The sequence below is a fragment of the Rousettus aegyptiacus genome, unplaced genomic scaffold (genome assembly GCF_014176215.1).
Source record: "Rousettus aegyptiacus isolate mRouAeg1 unplaced genomic scaffold, mRouAeg1.p scaffold_m13_p_10, whole genome shotgun sequence".
NCBI classification, from domain to species: Eukaryota; Metazoa; Chordata; class Mammalia; order Chiroptera; family Pteropodidae; genus Rousettus; species Rousettus aegyptiacus.
This window is the reverse complement of record NW_023416285.1, coordinates 36,593,864-36,615,310: the sequence shown is the minus strand read 5'-3', so window position 1 is coordinate 36,615,310 and position 21,447 is coordinate 36,593,864. Positions and strand designations below refer to the sequence as shown.

Genomic DNA, 21,447 nt, shown 5'->3' with positions numbered 1-21,447 from the left:
AGACTGTAAGTTGCAAGTCAGTGTATCTGATTTTCTTAATTTTGTACCAAAAATACAAGGGATGAGTAGGTCTAATGAAAGGAGTTTTCTATTGATGTGAAAACTATCCTGAACTAATCATATTGTAAATCATACTGCAAATCAGAGTGAAATGTACAAAAACACTAAACTACTGTAGGCCCTTACTTCATTAGACAAAATGACGTAGTCAGTAGTGGAGTGTGTGTGTGCACTCTGTTATACCAATGAGTCTGTCAAAGAAACAAAACAATCAAATAAACACCAGATCACTCCATTTCAACAATTGTGGTGATCAATCAGAAAATGATATTTACTTCAACTATATCCTTGTCCTTAATTCTCACAATATTTAGTCTGCTAATACTCTGTCATCAAGCCATCTGGGAAAGAAGCCTTTTGAAGCTTGTCAACAGCCTGCATATTGTTTTCAGATTTTTCTAGAGAGGAAAACAGGTGGCCCTCAAAAACCGCCATTAGGACATCTCTTTGTGTCTGAGGGAGAACAAGGGATTGTTATCTAATAGATCTTTTTTTGCTGTCTTATTTTTGTGTTCTGACCTGAGTATACTGTGAAATTAGACTAAATATAAAACTATTCTGTAAAACAGTGCTAAGCATTTAAGTAACTATGAAACATATGGGAGATTCAAAATCAGTATGTAACTCTTTAAAATGGACCAAGAAAGTCCTGTCATATATCTCCAGGTTGCCCCTTGAATTATAAACCACGATTGTGCCGTATAGTGTTTATGGGCTCAACTGTAGTAAAAGAAACACACCTTAGTGTTTAATTATTTCCTAATAAAAATTAATTCTCAAAAAAAAATTGAATGAAATGCAGAAACACCTATACTAATCCTCAAAATATGTTTTTTTTCTTTCATCTTGAACTCCTGGAGTCAGTTAAAGCAAGCCCTGACATGTCATTTATTTAACTTAGTAGAACTAATTCTTACAGTTGAACCAGGAATGGCGTATGAGAAATAAAGAGCAGGCAAATCCAATGATGCATTTCAGAATATAATTGGTAGCCTTTACTCAAGGCTGACCTTATCACTTGGAGATTAAAAAACAAACAAACATGATAGTAAAATCAAAATAATGTTTATGTTTACCAATTGCAAAAATTCAATTCTTATAATCCCTCACTACAAATGGAAAATTGTGTGATCAAAATAATTTGTGTAAAGGTATGATTTTTGAGGCAATGATTGGGGTATAAATAACAACACTTTAATGTGTGTAAAGAGTTTTACTTCAAATAAGAAGCTATATTTAAATAGGCTTAAGTGACTATATTCTTTGTAAGATAGGCTTTTGTCTTTTTTCCTATGGAAAGGTGCATGTCCTTAGTTACTTCTGCTAAGATATTATAGGTACACTGGCAGACTCTCATATACTTTTCACATTCCTAGCAAGCATTCAGCAGACTTAGACTGAAAGCTCTCCTAGAGAAAAGAGAAATCTGTTTTGCTCAGTGAAGTGACTCCCAGCCTAACACTGTGACCAGTATATATAAGGTACTCAAAAAAGTTGAATGGTTTTGTTAAATTAATCGAATGGATACAGCATCAATGCAAAGTAATCAAATTCACTCCCTGAGCAAGTCTTTTTATAAAGCAGCAGATCTCAAAATGATTCATCAAATCTGCAACACAGGCATCAACTGGAAACTTCTTAGAAATACAAATTCTCAGACTCCATGACAGACCTTCAAAATTAGAAACTACTGGGGTGGGCCCAGAATCTGTGTTTGAAAAGCCCTCCAGGTGATTCTAATTTGTGATAATATTGAGAATCAGCAATGTAAAGAATCCTCAAATACACCAACATAGTGATAGCGAAGCTTTTTTGAATTTTAAGTGTTTCAACAGTCTATTATAAGAAGACAACTCCTATGGACAGATTGTGCATAATTTTAATTTCTCAAGAACGTTTCTACTCCTCAAGAATTTCTTCATTTTAACTAAAGGAACTATTTTCTATTCAAGTGTAGTAAATTGTATATTTTGTGTGGGGAAAGCTGGCTCAGTTTGAGTTACTCGTACAAATCCTGAGACAAGTGCTGGGATGCAGATGGTTTATTAGGGAGATGGTCCCCAAAGGCACATGTGAGAAAGCAATCTACATGAGAAAATAAAGAGAAAAGCTGGTCAGGAATGTGTTACCAAGAATGAATTACAAATGTGGGCCACAGGGGCTCAATCCTATGAGAAAACTTCTGAGAAACTATGGGGTATACCTCAGAAATACCCCACTGGAGGGTGAGGAGACTAGAGCATTTATTCATTTCCTCTCACCCCAGTTGGTTGAGATGATGTTTACATACCAGTGAACATACCCCCACCTCTAGGTTATGTTTGCATGTGGCAAATAAGCTGGACCAAGTCTTTAGGCAGAGAAAATAAAAAACACAAGCTCTTAGGTGGGACCAGTCGATACACTGAAAACTGTTTACACCTGCAGTTACAAGCCATTTCATGTGGGCCAATGGCCTAAGGGCAAGGTAACCTTCCAACATAATAGTTTTTATCCAGTTCACAATATTTATTTAATGTCTATGAGTCACATCCAGAGTTAGTTGTTGAGAATATAGAAATAGATGAAACACTATCCCTTCCTCACGAAGCTTTTACCATGGTGGAGAATATACATAAGTACAAAGATAAGTAAAATATAATTAAATATGTATCATGATGGTGGTATATTCACATATCCACATTTATAAGAGAAATTTATGGTGGAAGAGGGTGTGGTGATCATGGCACACTTCTTGAGGTGACGATAATCATGCCTAAGGGAAATCCTAAAAGACATTTAGAGACCAGGCAGATGCAGAGGAGAGAAGGTAGAATGACTGAGATATGAATAGGAGGTGCAAAAAGAGAGAAGGCAATCATAGGCAATATTGGAGAAGATCATGAGTCAGTCGAGAGATCATATGTCAGGTGGAAGGAAATGTATAGAGCATAAGTGGTAAATGGAGAGATGAGGAAAGCACAAGTGTCTATAGATAACTGATGCTGCAGATTCCTTTAGGAGGAAAGAAAGGGACCCGGAGCTCTACCGAAATGATTAGTCCCCTTTGGAGAAATAGTGCCTATTTTACTGTGAAGAGAGGGGAGGAATGAAGTTAAGAACATATGTATTCATTTGTAAAACAGGGAAAATTATAGAAAATACCTTTAAAGCATTGTTATGAAATGTATAAGGAAAGGCACTGAAATATTTACTATTGTTTCTCGTAGGTAATACACACCCCAATATTATTCAAATAAGGATTTTTTTTATTTTGCTTTTGATTTTAGAAGGGGAGTAATTTGAGGGCTTGAAACCATTTCTACCAGTTTTCATCCATTCATTATTTGTTTAAATGGAAAACAAAGTTGCTTGTACAGTTTATTAGTAAAATGGGCTAGTGGAGTTGGTTGAAGATTGAATGAGACTGCCATGGAAAATGGGAGAAAAGCAATTGGAAGAATTGCTTGTTAGAATGAAGTATCCATTTGGAAGCTATGATTTTGCAGTGACACTAAACCACACAGTTGTGTGATTCATTATAAGAAAGGTGGAACTGTGTATTATAAGACATGTAAATGGAATTCTGGGTAACTCTCGTCATTTTGTAAAAATCGTGCAATTATAAACAATGACAGCTAAGCATACATATAAATAAAAAATATAAGACTTTAAAAATATTATCAAGAGGTTTCAGATCATTGAAAACTCTAAAATATGTGAGATAACTGAATATTTTTATATTATATGCTCACAACACAGGTTCCTTTGTCAAAATGTGTAATTCTGTTCTACAAATGACATTTTATTTGAGCAGTTAGCAGTTGGTGCCTCAGTTTCAACTGATATTTTGTTACTAAACACAGTTCTAACACCATAAGGTGATTCGTCAGTGGTAAGTAAAAGATGGTTTATATTTTACTATAGTGAAAGAGCACAGACGGGAGAGTCAATTGCTTGGAATTCTGGAAAGTGTCTATGCTCTTAAGGCAAACACCATCAAAAACATTTTTACAGTGGTCCACAAGGTATACTTTTTATTGAAGAAACTATGAAAGAAATTTATAACCCCCAGAAAACTTGAAGGTCTTGTTTCTTGATTCTGTAAAAAAAAGTTCAAGGATAATACCTCCAATGAGCTTAACTACCTTGAAAATGACTAACACAATAACTTTAGGAATATGGCCATGGAGGTTCACATTTTTGCTTTTCTTTATTTTTCTTTTAGGTGCTTTGTGTGTGAAAATTAGTAGGGCCTTTTAAATACTTTTATCTTCCTGTAGAATCTTTTGATTCTAGAATTATCACTATTTTATACCACTATTGACAACTTAGGTTTTTAGAGAGCAGAAATATTAGAAAAGCCTGTGTATACCAGAAATATTAAACTAGGAATGTCTTTTAATGGGTAATAATCAGCTTTCATGGTGGCTTCGTCAATAAGGAGCTATTGATAACCCAGAATGCAGCTGTTGCACAAAGAATAGTAGTAAATTGATTTACCTACTAGATGCTAATTGCCTTATTGTCAAAATACCTAAGAATCATTATCCATTTTCTCTTCTAGGAGCTTTTGGCTCTTCATCCTATAGTAACAATCAAAAGTCTTGCTTTTATGAGAGAACAAGAAGAGGTTTCTCTGGTTAAGCATCAGCTGCACATCTTATATACATATATAAATGTTTAATAAGTTAATCATATAGCAAGTTGTTACATTCTGAAAAGAACATGAGAAATAAAACCTACTGTACAAGAAAAGCTAATTTTCTTATACCACTTCAAGAAAATGGTCATAGAGTAGAATGGTAGATGAAATCACCTGCATTTCTAAAATTCTTCAGTGGTTCTATCTCAGGGATATATAGTAGACACAAATAAGATACACAACAGAGTTCAAATACGTAGAATTGCAATTGATACCACACAGTGTTCTACAGCATTCAGTTTGACTATATTTTTATTTTGAAGAAAGCATAGTGGTTTACAAAACTTGAAGAAAGAGGGCTATGAGAACATTAAGTAGGAAGAATGTTTAGTAGTTATTGATTCTGGCTTCCATCCCTGCTTGTATGATTTGGGTGTGTTACTTCAGTTTCTTTATACATAAGGTAGACATAAATGTACTGTCCGTATTATAAAGATAGTGTGAGCATTAAATTGTGTATATATATATATATATATATATATATATGCATTTATAGTCATTTGTGAGTACTATCAAAAATACTGCAGCAAACTGAGTAAATAGGGGAAAGAAGTTTAACAGAGAAAAGACAGTAGCTTATAATGTTACAGGCACTTTAGATGCATTTATTTAATCTTCACTATACACCTGTGAAGATAGCACTATTCAGATAATCAGGAACTGACAGAATAAGCAACATCTCTGACTGTCAATAAAGAGATCTGGCATTTGAACACAGCCCAGTTATTCAAATTTTATGTTCTTTCACTAACATCACATAGCCTCCAAATCCTGAGGTATTCGACTTTGAAGATTTTGAATATGCTACTTCTTTACTTTATTACCACATAAATTATCAAGATATCAGGTGAAAAAAATGTGATTGAGTAATTTTCTGGTTATTTATTTAATATTTTGAAATTAAATTCTATCCAATGACTTCCTTTGCATACAAGTTTATTAAATTATTTAGTCCTAGGTGAAATAGGAATATACATAGATGTATAAACATTCATTGGAGCTATATAGTCATTTATTTTTTCTCCAAACAGAAACATTCATTGAAAACTTGCCTGTACCTGGCAACAAATTTTATTGAAACTCTAAATATGACACAGATTATTTTTAAGGTACAGATTAGTGATTAAAATGAAATTCTTCTGCTAAGCTAGTGTACAGAAAGAAACAGTAAATAAATGTGTGTTTGTCTCATGTGGATAAGTGCATGGGGAGAGCAAGGATGGGTGATCAATAGAAGATGCACCCGATGAAGTGACATTTTTACAGAGACCTAAATGAAATGAAGGAGGGGGCTCTGTGCACATCCCCAGTGGAAAAGTAATTCAGGAGGCAAAAGAAAGGCAGAGGTGGGACTATGCTGGAGCATCAGCAAGAAAGCCAGCTGAAACAGAGAAAATAAGAGAGATAAAAAATACAACATGGTCCTCGCAGCCAGTTATATAATTACACACAATTTAATTAAGGCTGGAGTAAAGTTTGTTCAGTGTGTTAGAGGAGCATAAGAATTGGGACAATACTGCTTAGGATTGGGAGGTAAGGTGAGGAAGGGTTTGACATTTGTTTCAGTCTTTGAATTTTGAGAAACACTTTGCTGAGGAGAAAGGACAAAGAAGAGATCAAAAGGAACAAAGCAAAGGCATGAAAGTTCACATTTGTGAAGAGCCTATGCAGTGCATTTTGATGTGATCCGTAGACTTCTCTATAAGAAGCTTTTTTTCCTTTATTTGCTATTAGATAGCAAGAAAGCCTATTTCATAAATCCTAGCAACTAAGTTCCAGTATGCCCCCAAATCATGATTTTAAGTCCCCATCAAAATCCAAGCAAGAACTCATATTCATTTGTCATTTATATTTACAAATTAATTTACTCTGCCAGGGGTCATTGCGTCAGCAAAAATTAAATTAAAAATATATGTATGTATATATATATATATATATACATACATATAGTAAAATATATATATATATATTTTTTACTATAATACCCCATTGTACGAAAGTAACCATATTAGAATATGCAAAACAGGCAAGACCTGGGATGAATTGTCCCTCCACAAACCTTGTTTTTCCTGATTGTTTTAGGATAATGTACCTTTAATCACTACAGCAGACATCTTAAAAAGAAAAATGCAAGCTGAAATTCACAAAGAATGGAAACAATGACACAGTGGTTTTCTGCACTGGAAATAATTGTCAAATCTTTATTTATATCCTCATCAGGCAAAGTATTGAAATCCTGAATTCACTTTAAATCGAGATTCAATCTCCATTCAATAATATAGGACACAGTAAGGTGGGTCTATGCTGTGTGATGAATGCATATTCTCTATTTGTCTGCATTAGCGCCTATCTTTCTACATTAAGAAGCATGGCAGGTTGCATACTGTTGGCCAAATCCCAGTAGTGGCATATTTCCATCTCCCAGGGGGTGTGGGAAGACCCAACTGCACAGCAGTAACAATGATTCTAGCATATCCGTTTATGAAATAACTTTGGCAGTAATGGCAAGAAGATTTGGATGAAAGTGTATTTGTGGTCTTCCAGCTGGAAGATCAGAGCAGAGATTCTAAAGCAAAAAGCACAGAGTGGGATGGCAGATAGAGGCTGCTTGGATAAGAACAGAAGAGAGTTGGGAATCCATGCTGAGCTCAAGGGGAAATGCAAACAAGACAGTTGTTTCAGATTATCCCCAAACTGCCCAATATCTTCATGAGGGATTACTGATGCCATCTGCTGGATATACTTGGTATTTAAAAATGGAATCTACACAAATAAAACTCCAGAGTCTCCTTATACTGTGGCTTCAGGTCTTCTACTGAGAAGGAAAATGAAAACAAAATAAGCTAAACAACCAAAAAAAAAAAAAAAAGCAATCAATGGAAATGAATCCCAGCTCACGTGATCTTTATTGTACCTTAGGAAGCTTGGAGAATTGTATTATCACTCTGCACTTCAGAGACGTGTAGTATTTACTCAGTGGAGTACAGTTTAGCCATATATGATACTCAGGCAACTGGGTATAGAGTGTGTCCTGTAAATCTATGAATCCCTTGCCAAAAATCTATGCATTATAAGCTGTACATGTGATATACTTCCTTTCTGTATTTTATTGGAGAAGCATATAATGGTTTGGTTTGGTTTTGACTTGTTTTGTATTATAAAGGAGGAAAAAGATTAAAAAGGAAGAAGTGTCACTATTTGGTCAGAACTATTACATATGCATTCGTTTTTTTTTACATGAAATATAATTAAACTTTTGTTTTTATATTTGTTTTTATTTTGTGGAAAGTTTCTTCTATTAGTCACACTCTGTAGGATTATTGTAAGATCGTGATTTTAAAATTACAAAACTCCTCTCGGTGCTTCAATAAAATTAGAACTTTTAGAAATGTGTGACTAAATTAACATTGATGCTAGTCTACATTTCTTAAAAAGTATTAATCCCATGAAGTTTGTAATGGGAAAAATGGTTTTTATGGTCAGATCCATTTGGGATATGCTACATTCCAAGTATCTTCTCCTGTAGTTCCATAAAGGACATTTATTAATATGAGGAGTTGATATTTATTGAAAATTTACAATGTACCATTATCGCATTTAATCTTCACTATGATTTCTATTACCATAATGACAAGTAGGAAACTGAGGCCTACAGGGATAGCAATTTGTTCAAAGTCGTACTATAAGAAAATAGAAGTATTGGCTCTCAGATTTTAGAGCTCATGTTCATAAATCTGAAACCATATGTCCCAAAATAATATATGAAATAATGTTACATATTAATACTATGTTTACATTAATTATATTTTGATATTAATGTTAATCTGTTAAAGATTTCAAGAGTAATACAGTAATGACATCTATTTCACTTTGCTTAACCTGGCATTTCTAAATCTATTTGGCTACAGAATGCTTACAAATTATAGTAGAAATAGTGTCCCCGAAATACAATTCTGGGTCTGCTTATATAAGATATAATATTGCTATATATTAGAAGCGAGGAAAGAAATAGCCTTTAATATTTTTCTGGCCACTTGCTTCAGAATAATGGCAGGTATCCTTCCCCGGGCATGACACACACAGGTTTCCGCCTGGCAATTTGAAATGGGCAGTAAGCAAACACCTGATATCATTGCTGCTCCAGGTACACAGAGCACTGTAACCTTTTGCATAAATGTGTAATATTTAGTACATCCTGCAAAGGGAGAAAGCTTAATTTAGTTAAGCCGCAAGGTTGAGTGAAAAACAGCATGTTGCTGTTATTGTTTAGTCAATTAAATTGTCCTCTGTGCTCGTAGGAACTGTTCCACATTTATTACCAGTGAGATACACACTCTGGCAGTTTCTTTGCTTTGGATTGTCTTATATTTAGCACATCTAAAGATTTGAGAACAAATGATGGAAGACATGGTGATAAATTGTCAGGCTTTTCTAAAGATTCAGAAGTTCTAAAGTCCCTGCCAATGACAGATGGTCTGTCTTTACTCATCACTTGTCTTTTCGACAGGACTTGATTTTTTTTCTCTCTTTTTTGCTCAATTCCCTTAAAGTAAGCTCAACTTCTTGGGTAGTAGTTTTATTCGTTGTAACTATGTTACTATATATTGATGTAAGAGGAATTCTATGTGAACATGCAGTGTCCTCAATTTCCATTACTCATGTACATACATGTAATAAGAGAGAAGCATGGGGTGAGAGAGAGAGAAACAGATTACCAAGGAAAATCCATACTTCTTTGGTTATTTAGATAACCAAACATACTAGAGTCCTCAATGGAGAGTTTTGTTTTTTGTCTTACTGACTTGCTACTTTTTTTTGATAGCCAAAGCATAATGTGATTTTGTGGGCAGTGTTTCTTATCATAATAGTAATAAATATAAAATATATTTAAGGACCTTCGATATTTCATAGCAACCTAATTTTTTTAATTTTGTATTAAAAAGTACAATTACTGTTTAGTAACTTGCTAGATATTTTTAAAATCCATAGAATGAGACCAAACAACTATAATAATGATATACTTAGATTAAATAAATAAATAAATTTCCACTGAAAAAAGGAAAATCTCAAATTTCTTAATCTCTGTAATTGACTTTAAATATGTTTACTGCTGAAATAAGAGATGTGTTATTTAGGTAAAGAATATGAGGAAAGGAAACAATTGACTCTGCTTGAGTTCTAACATAACTGTGGAAATAATTGTATCGTTACAAAATTCTAGGATGTCGTATAATCATTTCTTAACCCTTTATCCAGAAGTAATTTAGTTCTTCAAATTAGTAATACCACTAGTTCAAAACAGCATTATTTGGCTAAACAGTGCCAAGTAGAAAGGGATTAATATTACTAAAAAATATAAAAATCATCAAATGTTTCAATCTGAGATTTACCATAGTTGGCTTTTGTTATCTACACAAGTAGTTGAAATTTATTTTTTATGTAAATCTTTCCTAAGAAAGTTTATTATATTAGTTCAATTTGATAATATGTGAAAATAATAAACATATTGCTCTTGTCTTTTTTAACTCTACTATAATTTTACATCTTATATATAAATATGTGTGTGTGTGTAATATGTAATCTCTAATAGTACATTTTATATAACATATATAACCAGTAGTATATTTTCTATGTATACACAAATTTACTGTAGCATACACACACACACACACACACACACATCAAATGTACTCCTGTACCTACATTAATCATTTAAGTGAAGAAACTCAAAACCTACTGGATTTTCAAGGTATCAAACTCTCTGTAATCTTTGTATGACCTTTACTAAATGCTCCTTTCATTATAGATATCAGTTACCTCTTTAATTAGTGGCTTTTTCACATTGCTCACTTTTAGTAACGTTCAATTATAAAAAATCAGAGAACTCAAATGCCAGTTCATTGGTTACGCATGAAGATGTTAACCTAGACTTAAGGAATTATATTTCCCTTTTTATGGACTGTTCTTCAGATAAAGAATAGAAGCATTACATTTCTGTGTATAACATAGCAATAAAAAGTTTTCGAAGCTTCTTTATAACATAGCGTCACACTAACACATGAATTTTAGCTATGTATACATGTACATTTTGGGATATAATTAGAAGGATGAGAGATTTAACTTTTCATTCTTAAGTACCTTTCTAGTCTAATTTGCCTTCCTTCCCAAAAGAAAAATTGGCTTGTAAAAAAGTTCTGACTCTTCATTATTTATGAAAAGGCCAACAAATATTGCATAGTTTTGAAATCATGCCTTTATAAAATCATATATTTTAAAAACGCTCCAATGAGTATGTTTATTAAATTTATTAAGGTTAGAAAAAATGCATAGCTGAGATTAATAAAAAAGAATTGTATTAGCTAAGATAGGCTAAATTATTCTAACAAGTAGACCCAAAATGTGATAATGCCTCAACAGAACAGAGGGTTATTTCAGGCTTAGCATAGTACCACATCACGGAGCAGTGGAGTAGGGTCTACTCCATGAACATGAGCTATTTTGATAAATGATTTACTTCTTTATGGTAATAATGTGCTAATATTTTTTTCTTGTTTCAAATTTATACTGATAAATGTCTCATATTTTAGTACCCATGAGTAAAACCAAAGACTGGAGATAGAGATTATTTCCCTGCTGACTCTTAGCAAAGGAGGATAGTAGAGCAAATAGAATGACCTTATATGAGATTTTTTTCCTTTCTCTCTTACTGAAACACAAGATTGAACCTGTGACTCTATATTGCTTAATACTTTGTCTGAAAGTTTTTCAAGACAGAGAGTGTGAAGAATTAGTTTTACGGCCGAAACAAATTATCAATAATTTACCATTATAACTCTTCTACTTATTTCATAAATGCTATTGCACAAGGCAACTTTTCAACTTATTACATTCTACAGGTTAATGCAGAGTTCCCATAGCCTGAATTTTGCTTAATTTGGCCACTTGATGCATATTACCTAAATAGAAACAATTCAGACTAAATTGAGTCACTCTACTACTAATATTGTTTCAGAAGTACTTTCAGTCTGTATCTTAGATTTTACTCCTCTTTTCTCTGAATTCTTTCTATTTTAGTATTTAGTCATATTTTTCCTCCATCTGTAACTGATTTCTCTTTATTTTATCCAAGTAACTACTTTTCTTATATTTGAGTCTTTACTTTGTATCCCTTTAGTTTTCATGTAATTTCCATTTATTCTCTAATACCATTTATTGCTAATAAATTACTGATGATTTGTCACTAAGACAGTTAAAGAAAAAATATCATAAAATGAAAAGTAAGAGCTGTAATTACTGGTATAAAGTGATTTTATTTTTTTAGCTAAAATCAAAAACTTCCAATGGTCATATTTTCTACATTAAGTTTCATGTGAAAGTGATACATGTATTTCAATAAATGATAATAAAGATATAACTTTATTTATAGATGACATCCTCACTTCTATGTTAATGTATCATCTATACACCTCAGTAAGGTCATAGGTACCAATATAATGAATATTTAAATCACATAAAATTTATACTGAAATTTAAAAAAAAGAAGATTCCGCATTCTTTGAAAAAACATTGAATCACATAAGAAATATATTTCCACTTGTATTTCTCATGATTCAATACATATTTCAGTAGGCATTTCTTCATGGGACAAAGAATCACCACCAAAATGCAATTCACACTTTATAACAATTCCTTGCTCTTTATTAGAAAGCATCTTCATTTCAAAGCCAATCTTTGGGTATTATTGCTGAAAATAACAGAATAATCTCATAGGATGATCTCTTAGAAAACAGTCTCACTTCTTATGTGCCTATATGCCCCACGGCATGAATTTTAAGAACATGTCAGGATTTATATATTTATACGATAAGATAAGATTGGATAGAATGGAAACTTTCATGCAAAAGCTACCTTTACTACACACACACACACAGACACACACACACACACACACACACACACACACACACACACACACTCACAGCTTACTCTTTTTGGCCTAAGCCCAGGATCATTTACAGTCAATTTACCCAGTTAGCTGAAGTTATTACCTACATATTGTTTGCTTTTCCTTTTATGTAAGTTTTATTTTATATTATTAACAATTTGAAAGCTACTGAAATTACTCACCCATAACTTAATGGTAATATATAATGTTTATGGCTTTTAGTCTTTACATTCACATAACTTAACAAATGGATCTTCTTAAAATACACAAAGCTTTTCAGAACACAGAGCAGTTTACTTTATCAAGACAATACCACAAGCATATACACAGGTAAGTATCAGAAGATAATGTTAAGTTAGAGAATGGTTGTGGAGGGATATGTACTTAGATAATTATTAGCTGGATAATAGAATGCTATCAAAATTTATTAGAATAGGAAATGTGATTTGAATACCACTCTCAGTTAAATTACTATCACTATACAGTATTATTATATTATTTTTTAATTTGAAACCTATGTTTTTCCAGACTTTTGATGAATTATATTTTCGAACTTAATTAGCAAGCCTATAATGCCTCTACACATCAGACACAAATGCTTGTTTTTACAGTGTTTCGTTTCTACAGTGTTTTAAATAACAAAAATCTTTTTAATGTGATTCATTTTTGTTTTGTTTTTTTCCATTTACGAAGTGTATCCATTTAGTTTGGTTTGTTTTCCATAATTAATGCTGACTGATAGCTGTTTTTTTCTTTTTCTATTCTAGGTTGTGGAGACTAATTTGGTTGCTTTTGATTGTCACTGGATCATTATAAATGAGGTAAAGCCAACTAAACCTTATCGTCAACTCTAGGACCCGTTTTTACATGTATACTCACAGCATTTCCAAAGGCCTTCAATTTCTAAAAGGAAACAGAACACAGAGTAAATGTTCAGCTTACTGAGTGAAAGCTGTTGAATAAAAATAGAATAAGGAGTTTTTTTTTTTTTTTTAAATTATAAAGGGCTTTGTGTGAATAAAATAAATGGAGACTGTCTTCCCCACTGAGTATTCTTTTAGCCTTTTCCATTGGAACACACTGCCTGTTTTGGGAGATCATCTTTATAAAAAGTACACTTCTTTGTAAGCAAAGTGAATTCCTCCCAGTGGAGTGCTTGTGTTCCATTTATATTTTAATGTTGTTTCTAGAACTTTTTATATCCACCCCCATAAGTAGTTCGGCATAAGAATATGAATAAACAAGAACAGATTTTTTTTTTCTTTTCATAAAGGAATACAACTGTTTAAAAATCCATCAACTTGTCAAATTCCTTGTGAAAGTTTTTTGACTTTTGTAAGATAATACATAAGATTAAAAATACATTACAATATACGAACCTTGCGAAATAAGTTTTCCATTAGCACCTACCAGTCATAATTGGAAAGGACAATGAGCAGATCAGTCATGGACAAATAATGAAATCACATGGATTTGTCCTCAGCAAAACCTAGTATTATCTATTACTTATGAATAAAAATAATGTATTATTAATATTAAATTATAGAATAATCAATTTTGTTTAAGGGAAAAAACAGTATTTTAGGTAAGAATTTTGGTTTTGCAGTTAACAAGATAGGTTTAATTTTGGCTATAAAGTTGGTTAGCTGTGTTATTTGGATATATAACATGATCATCCTGTCCCTCTAATTTTTTATTTGTATGGAAACTATAATAACTTTTACTTTATAAGTTTATAATAAAAATTAAACGAGATATTATCTAATACTCAACACAGGGCCTGAAAAATGACACTTAAAAAAAAATGGTACTACAGTAATGATCATAGTACATTAAAGTTCAAAGATCACTTTCTCACACTTTATTTTGTTGAGTGCTAAACATTATTTTATGAAGTACTGAGGAAATGAGGTTGATAGAAGGTAAATAATTTGCCTTTCTTTACATAGAAAAGTGAAAATGATTCCCATTTTCAAGTTGTTTTTTCTACACATGCTTTTTTGATGGAATGATTCTTTTTAGCTCAGTGAAAAGATACTAGAAACATCTTGCAAGCCTGTTTTTAGTCAACCAAAGTTTAAGTCTATGTGATTTGTCATTCTTTTTCTTATTTCCTATCAAGATGTGTTTTTCTAAGATTCCCACAGGTATGTGTGAGATCTGCTTTTCAATGAAGTTCGATATCATCTAATTTTATAATACCTCTCAATTTCTATCTAGAATAAACATCAGGATAGAGAGAAGGGAAAGTGAAACCTAGCAAACCTCCTGGATAACTTTTCAAATTAGATTTTTTTTATTTCTATTTTTTTGCAAGGAATCTAAGCTTCAAAGAAATTAAAGATTTTCAAATACTATACAACTATTATGTAGTGATAGTGGAATTTAAACGTTTTTTCCAGTCTAAAGCTATGGTTGTTTTTGCTATGTTCATTTCTTTCTTTCTTTCTTTCTTTCTTTCTTTCTTTCTTTCTTTCTTTCGCTTCGGTATGTAGGTAGAGTGGATGGGGGGTCTGGCGGAGAGTAGAGCGAGGCGGATGAGATAGCAGAGAGAGTATAGAGAGAGTAGAGTCTAAGTCGAGCATGGGAAGAAAAGAAAAGAGAAAGACATCCCGCCCTCCCTCCCTCCCCCTCCCTCCACTCACCTCCCTCCCTCCCTCCGTCCCTCCCTCCCTCCCTCCCTCCCTCCCTCCCTTCCTTCCTTCCTTCCTTCCTTCCTTCCTTCTTTTAAAAATTTTCCCTATAGATTATATTTTAGAAATTTTCATGCCTCACATTTAATCTTATGGGAGTCATTTATCCTATTAGTTTTTATCTTAAATTTCTTTTCTAGATTACTATTTTTTGAAATAGAGAATCCTCCTAATTCATTCTCTCTCTCTCTCTCTCTCTCTCTCTCTCTCTCTCTCTCTCTCTCTCTCTCTCAAACACACACACATTTCAGCTTCTAATGGGGAATAGTCCACACTGATATTCTGATGTAAAATAAGTTGGAATCATTTTTACTTGTTCTTGTCAATAGAGTTGACTTTTTTTTTTTTTTTTAAAAAGTGATTTATTGCCACTTTAGAGACATGGATTATTCAAACCAATTAATACTTATAATCATTAAATGGAAATGATCATTCTATTATATTCTTTACTAAGATTGCAGAAGGGACCCCTGAGTTATTTTTCCATACCCAATTGAACTTCTAAAACTTTACCTGAATCTTAAAAGTGTGAACCATGTAGAGCTCCCCTGCTTATGTGTCAATTCATACTGTGAAAGAAATTTCTCCTTCGTAGTATATAGAGGAAGTTTGACTAGCATATATTTCATTGGTAGTGAATATCATGGAAAGAACAATAACAGCTTACATTTTACTGTATTTTCATAGACATTGACTCATTTTGTTAAATTCATTAAATTTTATTTCATAAAATATTAAGAGGGCAAATATTGTTTTTAAATGGATGTTCCATAGTTTGGCACACTATTTTGCAAATAAGACATCCACACAAACAAAGCAGTCTAACCAGCAAATAACTCAGTAGGTGTTGAAGTATAGAATAACTCCATTTTTTTCTCTTCCTTTTCACTTAGGTTTTTTACTGTAAGGTGGTATAATTATTTATACCTTCTCTTTTACATTATTAAAATCCTTATCTCTTTTTTTACCCATAATACTCTTTCCTAATCCTTGTGGAGAGGTCTCATTTCTTTTAGACAGGTCAATACCACCTAGTCTTAGAAAGACCCAGTGTTCATAGCCTACGCTATATATATTATTTACTATTTTTTAATCTAAACTAGGTTAAAACTCAGAGATAAACCATGTTTTCTGTATTTTCATCCCTAAAATAAAAATAATTTTCAGTATACTTCTTTAAGCATACTTACTTCTACATAATTTCATTCAGCCACTTTATTTTCTTTGAAATATGCCTCAGAAAACTTAACTCTCACTCCCTGCACTTTATTTACAGGCTCGTGTATACAAATTTATAATGGATGAATCATAATTTACCCTAGTTTTCACTAAACGGGAAACATAGGTTTCTCAAATTTTCTAGGAAACTAATAACTCTAAAAGTAGCAACAGCAACTGCCCATTTTGATTGAACATGGAAGACACAAATCTATCTAGTTTAGTTTGTGTAGCTACTATTTTATTGCTAATTTTTGAAGGGGTTGCAAAAATTGATTTAATCTTATCGCATCAATAATTTTTCAGAGAGAAACTGTAAATTAAAATTGGCATTGTGCATCATGATACAAATTGATGTAGAAAGTTCAAAACAATATATATTTTTTCATTTGCATTACCTGTGCTATAATAGTGAGAGGCTGTGTTAACTTATATGGTGTAATCAATCATATGTTAGTAGTTAGTAATGGTATTTATCTTCTCCCTACAATCAGTGAACCTAGCTCAGAACAGCCTTTCTATTTAAGTATTGCCACACCTTCAGGGCCCTGAAACAGGTGTCCTAGCATTTATTTAAGTTTTATAAAAGCTAGAAATCCAGATGGGAAGATAAATACCTTTTAAAACTGCAAGAAGTACAAATACAGCTATATGTACCTTTTATTCTCTGATGATCCTGAACCTGACCTTTGTTATCCTGATTTCTTATTTACATATTTAAAGTTATTATTCTTTATTAATCACTGCTTAGTTCTACAGTTAAAGAGAAGTTATTGTTGTTGAAATTTTAAAAAGCCTATATGTATAATGGATGTTTTCATTTTTTCTAGTTAAATGATTAATTGAACTTCTCACTACTAATCTTTAAAACAAAGTTCCCTTTCTCCTCTCTTCCTGCTAGTGTATAGCCTACAGTTGGTTTTGTTCCATATTTCATCATAAAGTTTGTGTAATTGTTTTATACTAGTGTTCAATTTTATGAAGCATCAGAGGATCATCTTTGCTAAAGCATGGAGAATCTAAACATATTCACAAAAACAATAATAAACATAATCTTTTCAAACTATACCACAGAGCTTAATATCATTACTAGAATCTGCTTTACCCAGAATCGTTAAAGCACCCCAGTGTCTAGACTTAAAATGTGAGGTATTCATTCTCAGAAGACAGGTTGGTGAAAACTTGCCATTCATTCATTCAATCTTTTCTTTATCAACATTTACTAAATACCTACTATGAGCCAAAAACTTAGTTAGTTGAAAAGAGATAAGAGAATGGGAAACGGAGAGAGGGACCCCTTCTCTGAAATAGTTCATATAGTAAAAGTTGGCATCTATTTGAGAGTTTTCCCCTGGAATTCTATTAATTTAAACCTAAAGCTGATATCCAATGAAGATTCAGAATTGATCCAAAATTTGTTCTGAGAACTGGCTGTTTGGGGATAAAGTTGTATTCCTACAAGATATTTTAGTTTTCCCCTTTCTTTGCTCTTACACAGTTCAAGGTTCACTCTACATTAAGCCATCATACATAACAATATTATCTTGGATATACTGATGTAATTCTTAATAATTTTTGACAATTCATGTAGATTATTCTTAAGAAAAAAAAAAAAAACTGTATGCCATGTGTCCGGAGAAGTAAAATAGAGAAAAACTAGGTATGTTAAAACATATTTGTATATTTTTATTGAAATATTAATTCATATGTCATAAAAATAAACTCATTCAAATAAATAAGACAAAAGGACAAACAATTTTATAATTTATCTTCTTTAAATGCTTTAAAACAGGAAATTTCTGCGTATCTTTTTAATATGGTGATATTAGAAGCTTGGGAGAGTGGATGATGAATAGAAAATTCAAATAGTTTACACATTTTTAAAATTTAGAACAATATTGATTCTAGTAGATTATACAGTAGCTTCATATTTTAATACAGAAGTTTACATATGTATTTTTTTATTTAAAAGGATCTCCTAATAGATTAAGTATTCACTTGACTTTCAGTGTTTATATAACATTATATCTACCACTTTTGAAATGCCCTTTTGAAATGCAGACGTTAAGTTCTGTAAATATAAAATAGCTGCCTAATCAAGTTTTCATATCACTATCAAACGATTTTGAAATCAGGTGTCAAAACTAAAACTGCAAGTGAATTTTTTGAGACAGACTGTCTGTTAGCTTCATTCAGAATGGCAGATTCTTTCCTCCCAGAAAATTACTTACTTTTCTCTTCCTCGAATAATAATAGGCAAAATATATTCAATTCAAATAGTCATTTCCTCCCTATAGTCACTTAGAACTTAAGCCTTTGGAACCTATAAAAAGTAACCAACTCTTTTTTTGTGGGTTTGAAATAGTACTGTTTAGCTCATGATAAATGACTTCATCATTCCTTATAGAATTCCCATCGCTCATGCATATCAATCTAAATAATTTCTGTAAGGAAATATGGACTTCTTGTGTAATTACAATGTATCATCTGATAACATAAATTCATACTATAAATAGAGTATTTTGAATGAAGAGCTTGGAATCTCCCCAGTTCTTTATTTATAAAACAAGAATAATAGTATCTGAATCCATGTTGTTTTCAACAGAAAATTAGATAATAGGTTATCTTAATATTTTCCCTAACTTAGAGTAGGCACTTATAAATGTAACTTTTTTTTCTAATACAATGATTTGTAGTTCATCAGGGCTGCAGCCAGGTAGAGATGGTGCTATTGGATAAAATGTTGATAAAATTTAGTATTGGTAAAGAAACAGCAACTACATATGTAACACAATTTAATATTATAAGAAGAATAGTATAATTATTCACTGCCTTTTAAATGAAAATGTCTACATGCTCAATATGGAATTTAAGAAAATGTAAAGATGCTGAATAGCAATATTAATTAATTTTAAAAGATTCTTGGTTTAGGTGAAGGCTAAAAATGGGGTTGACAAGACACTGTTTAATTCTGCTTCGTGAATAGGTGACAGAAAATTTAAAAATGACCTGCTTTTTGCCAGGCAGAGCTTTTGGTGGCCAGTGAAATGACATAGACTAAAGGAAAAAGACGGCCTTTTAAACAGAAAAGCAATTTTATGATACATTAAAGATTAATCAACTAGCAATGCATGATATCATGCAAGATAAAGCTGATGGCAGGTGTTATTTTATTTTCAGGAAAAAAAAAATATTTTCTATTTCATGAAGATCATAAATAAAAGGATGAATTTTAAAACTAATAAATGCTACAAAAAAGAATAATATGTGATTAGCTTAGTAAGGTAAAGAAGAAAATTTACATCTGTAAACAGTCTTTTTGTCTTTTATTTCTGTAATAATTCTTTGATTTGAAAATGAGCAATGCTCTATGCAGTCAGTCCAAAATTTTTCTTATGTCACATCTTTTATTTCTATTGTTATACGAATCTGCTGAAACAAATAATATGTTCATTGCAAAGCCTCCCTTGGTTTAAAAAGTTCTAAATAGACACTAAGAAGCACAAACTCCTTACTAAAGACTATCCTAAATCTAAAATTTATTCTGATCACTTTTATTCTGACTAATTCCAATTGGAACAGATGTATGTTATAAAAATATTTCATTTGTATTGCTTCTACATCCATGATTGAGTCAAATCATAAAATTTAAGTCTGGAATTAGGAGGCAAGAAAGGAAAAGGTATAAAACATATTTCTTTGAGTTTGGCAAACACTCATATTCAGAATAACATTAATTTGTGTAAAAAGTACATTCACACAACCTTATTCACATTATGCTAACCAACAGAGTTTTTCATCTTCATGTTATAATCACAATTATACACTAACTTACTCAACACTTAGTGAGCACTTTTAAAATCCATTTTGAACCAAGAGAAATGCATAGGTTAACACCAATAATTCTAAATAATGACTGAGGAAAGTCTTAAAAAATAATGTCTTCTTGCTCTCTCTACTTACCTTATTTAACAGTTCATTTTTCATTGCTAAGAATATATGTGTTACTCTTAAATTGCAACTACATTCCTAGTTACTAGAAGTACCTTGAAATCCATTAAAGAATAAATTAAAATAACTTATTTTGTGACTTTTTTGATGTTTAGACATGTATACTTTTCTAAAGTGTTCAACATAATAAATTATAAACTTATTAATAAAATGTATTTAAGTCAATTGCACCATTTGGAATTACTTAGGCATTAATGCATATAATTTAAGCACAGACAGCAAATAAGAATGAGTTGATCATTTTAATGAGCATGTGTTGTTTTCATTTGAATGTGGGCTAAGCATTTAGTGACTGTATTACAGTAATATAATCCCTTAGCATTTCTAGAAAACAACTTATTAATAGTTTTTGGTTTATAATATTGTATTAAATTATTTCTAATTCTTCCATTTCTGGTCATATCTTACAGGAAATAAATGATGTGGATGTACAGGAACTTGTAAGAAGGTCAATTGGGAGGCTAACTATCATTCGGCAGACATTTCCAGTCCCCCAGAATATAAGTCAACGATGTTTCCGTGGCAACCATCGAATATCTTCAACATTGTGTGATCCAAAAGATCCATTTGCTCAGAATATGGAGGTACATTCTAGCGTCAGAGTATTTCTTACAATGGTGCTTTGTTGAGCAATTGTGGAAAGGAGTTTTTGTTACACTGGATTTAGAATTACACATGTTTGCAACTTCTAAACTATTCTCCTCCTCCAGCAGTTTATTAAATCTGATAAGAAGGGTGCTGAGGATCTGTCTTTGATCCTTTTAACCTCATTATAACAAAATATCTACTTGTTTATAGTAATATAATAAGGAAAGGTTATTTCCCTCTCAGCAAGT

At 31.9% G+C, this 21,447-nt stretch overlaps 1 protein-coding gene across 3 annotated transcripts in view; it reads left to right on the top strand.

Moving 5' to 3' along the window:
• Positions 1-21,447, top strand: part of GRID2 (glutamate ionotropic receptor delta type subunit 2) — a 1,244,053-nt gene that overhangs the window by 717,614 nt on the left and 504,992 nt on the right. For all 3 annotated transcript variants that reach the window (XM_036227700.1, XM_036227697.1, XM_036227699.1), the window contains exons 5-6: positions 13,457-13,510; positions 21,022-21,195. In XM_036227700.1, the coding sequence (XP_036083593.1) occupies positions 13,457-13,510; positions 21,022-21,195 (228 nt within the window). The remainder of the gene's footprint in view (positions 1-13,456; positions 13,511-21,021; positions 21,196-21,447) is intronic.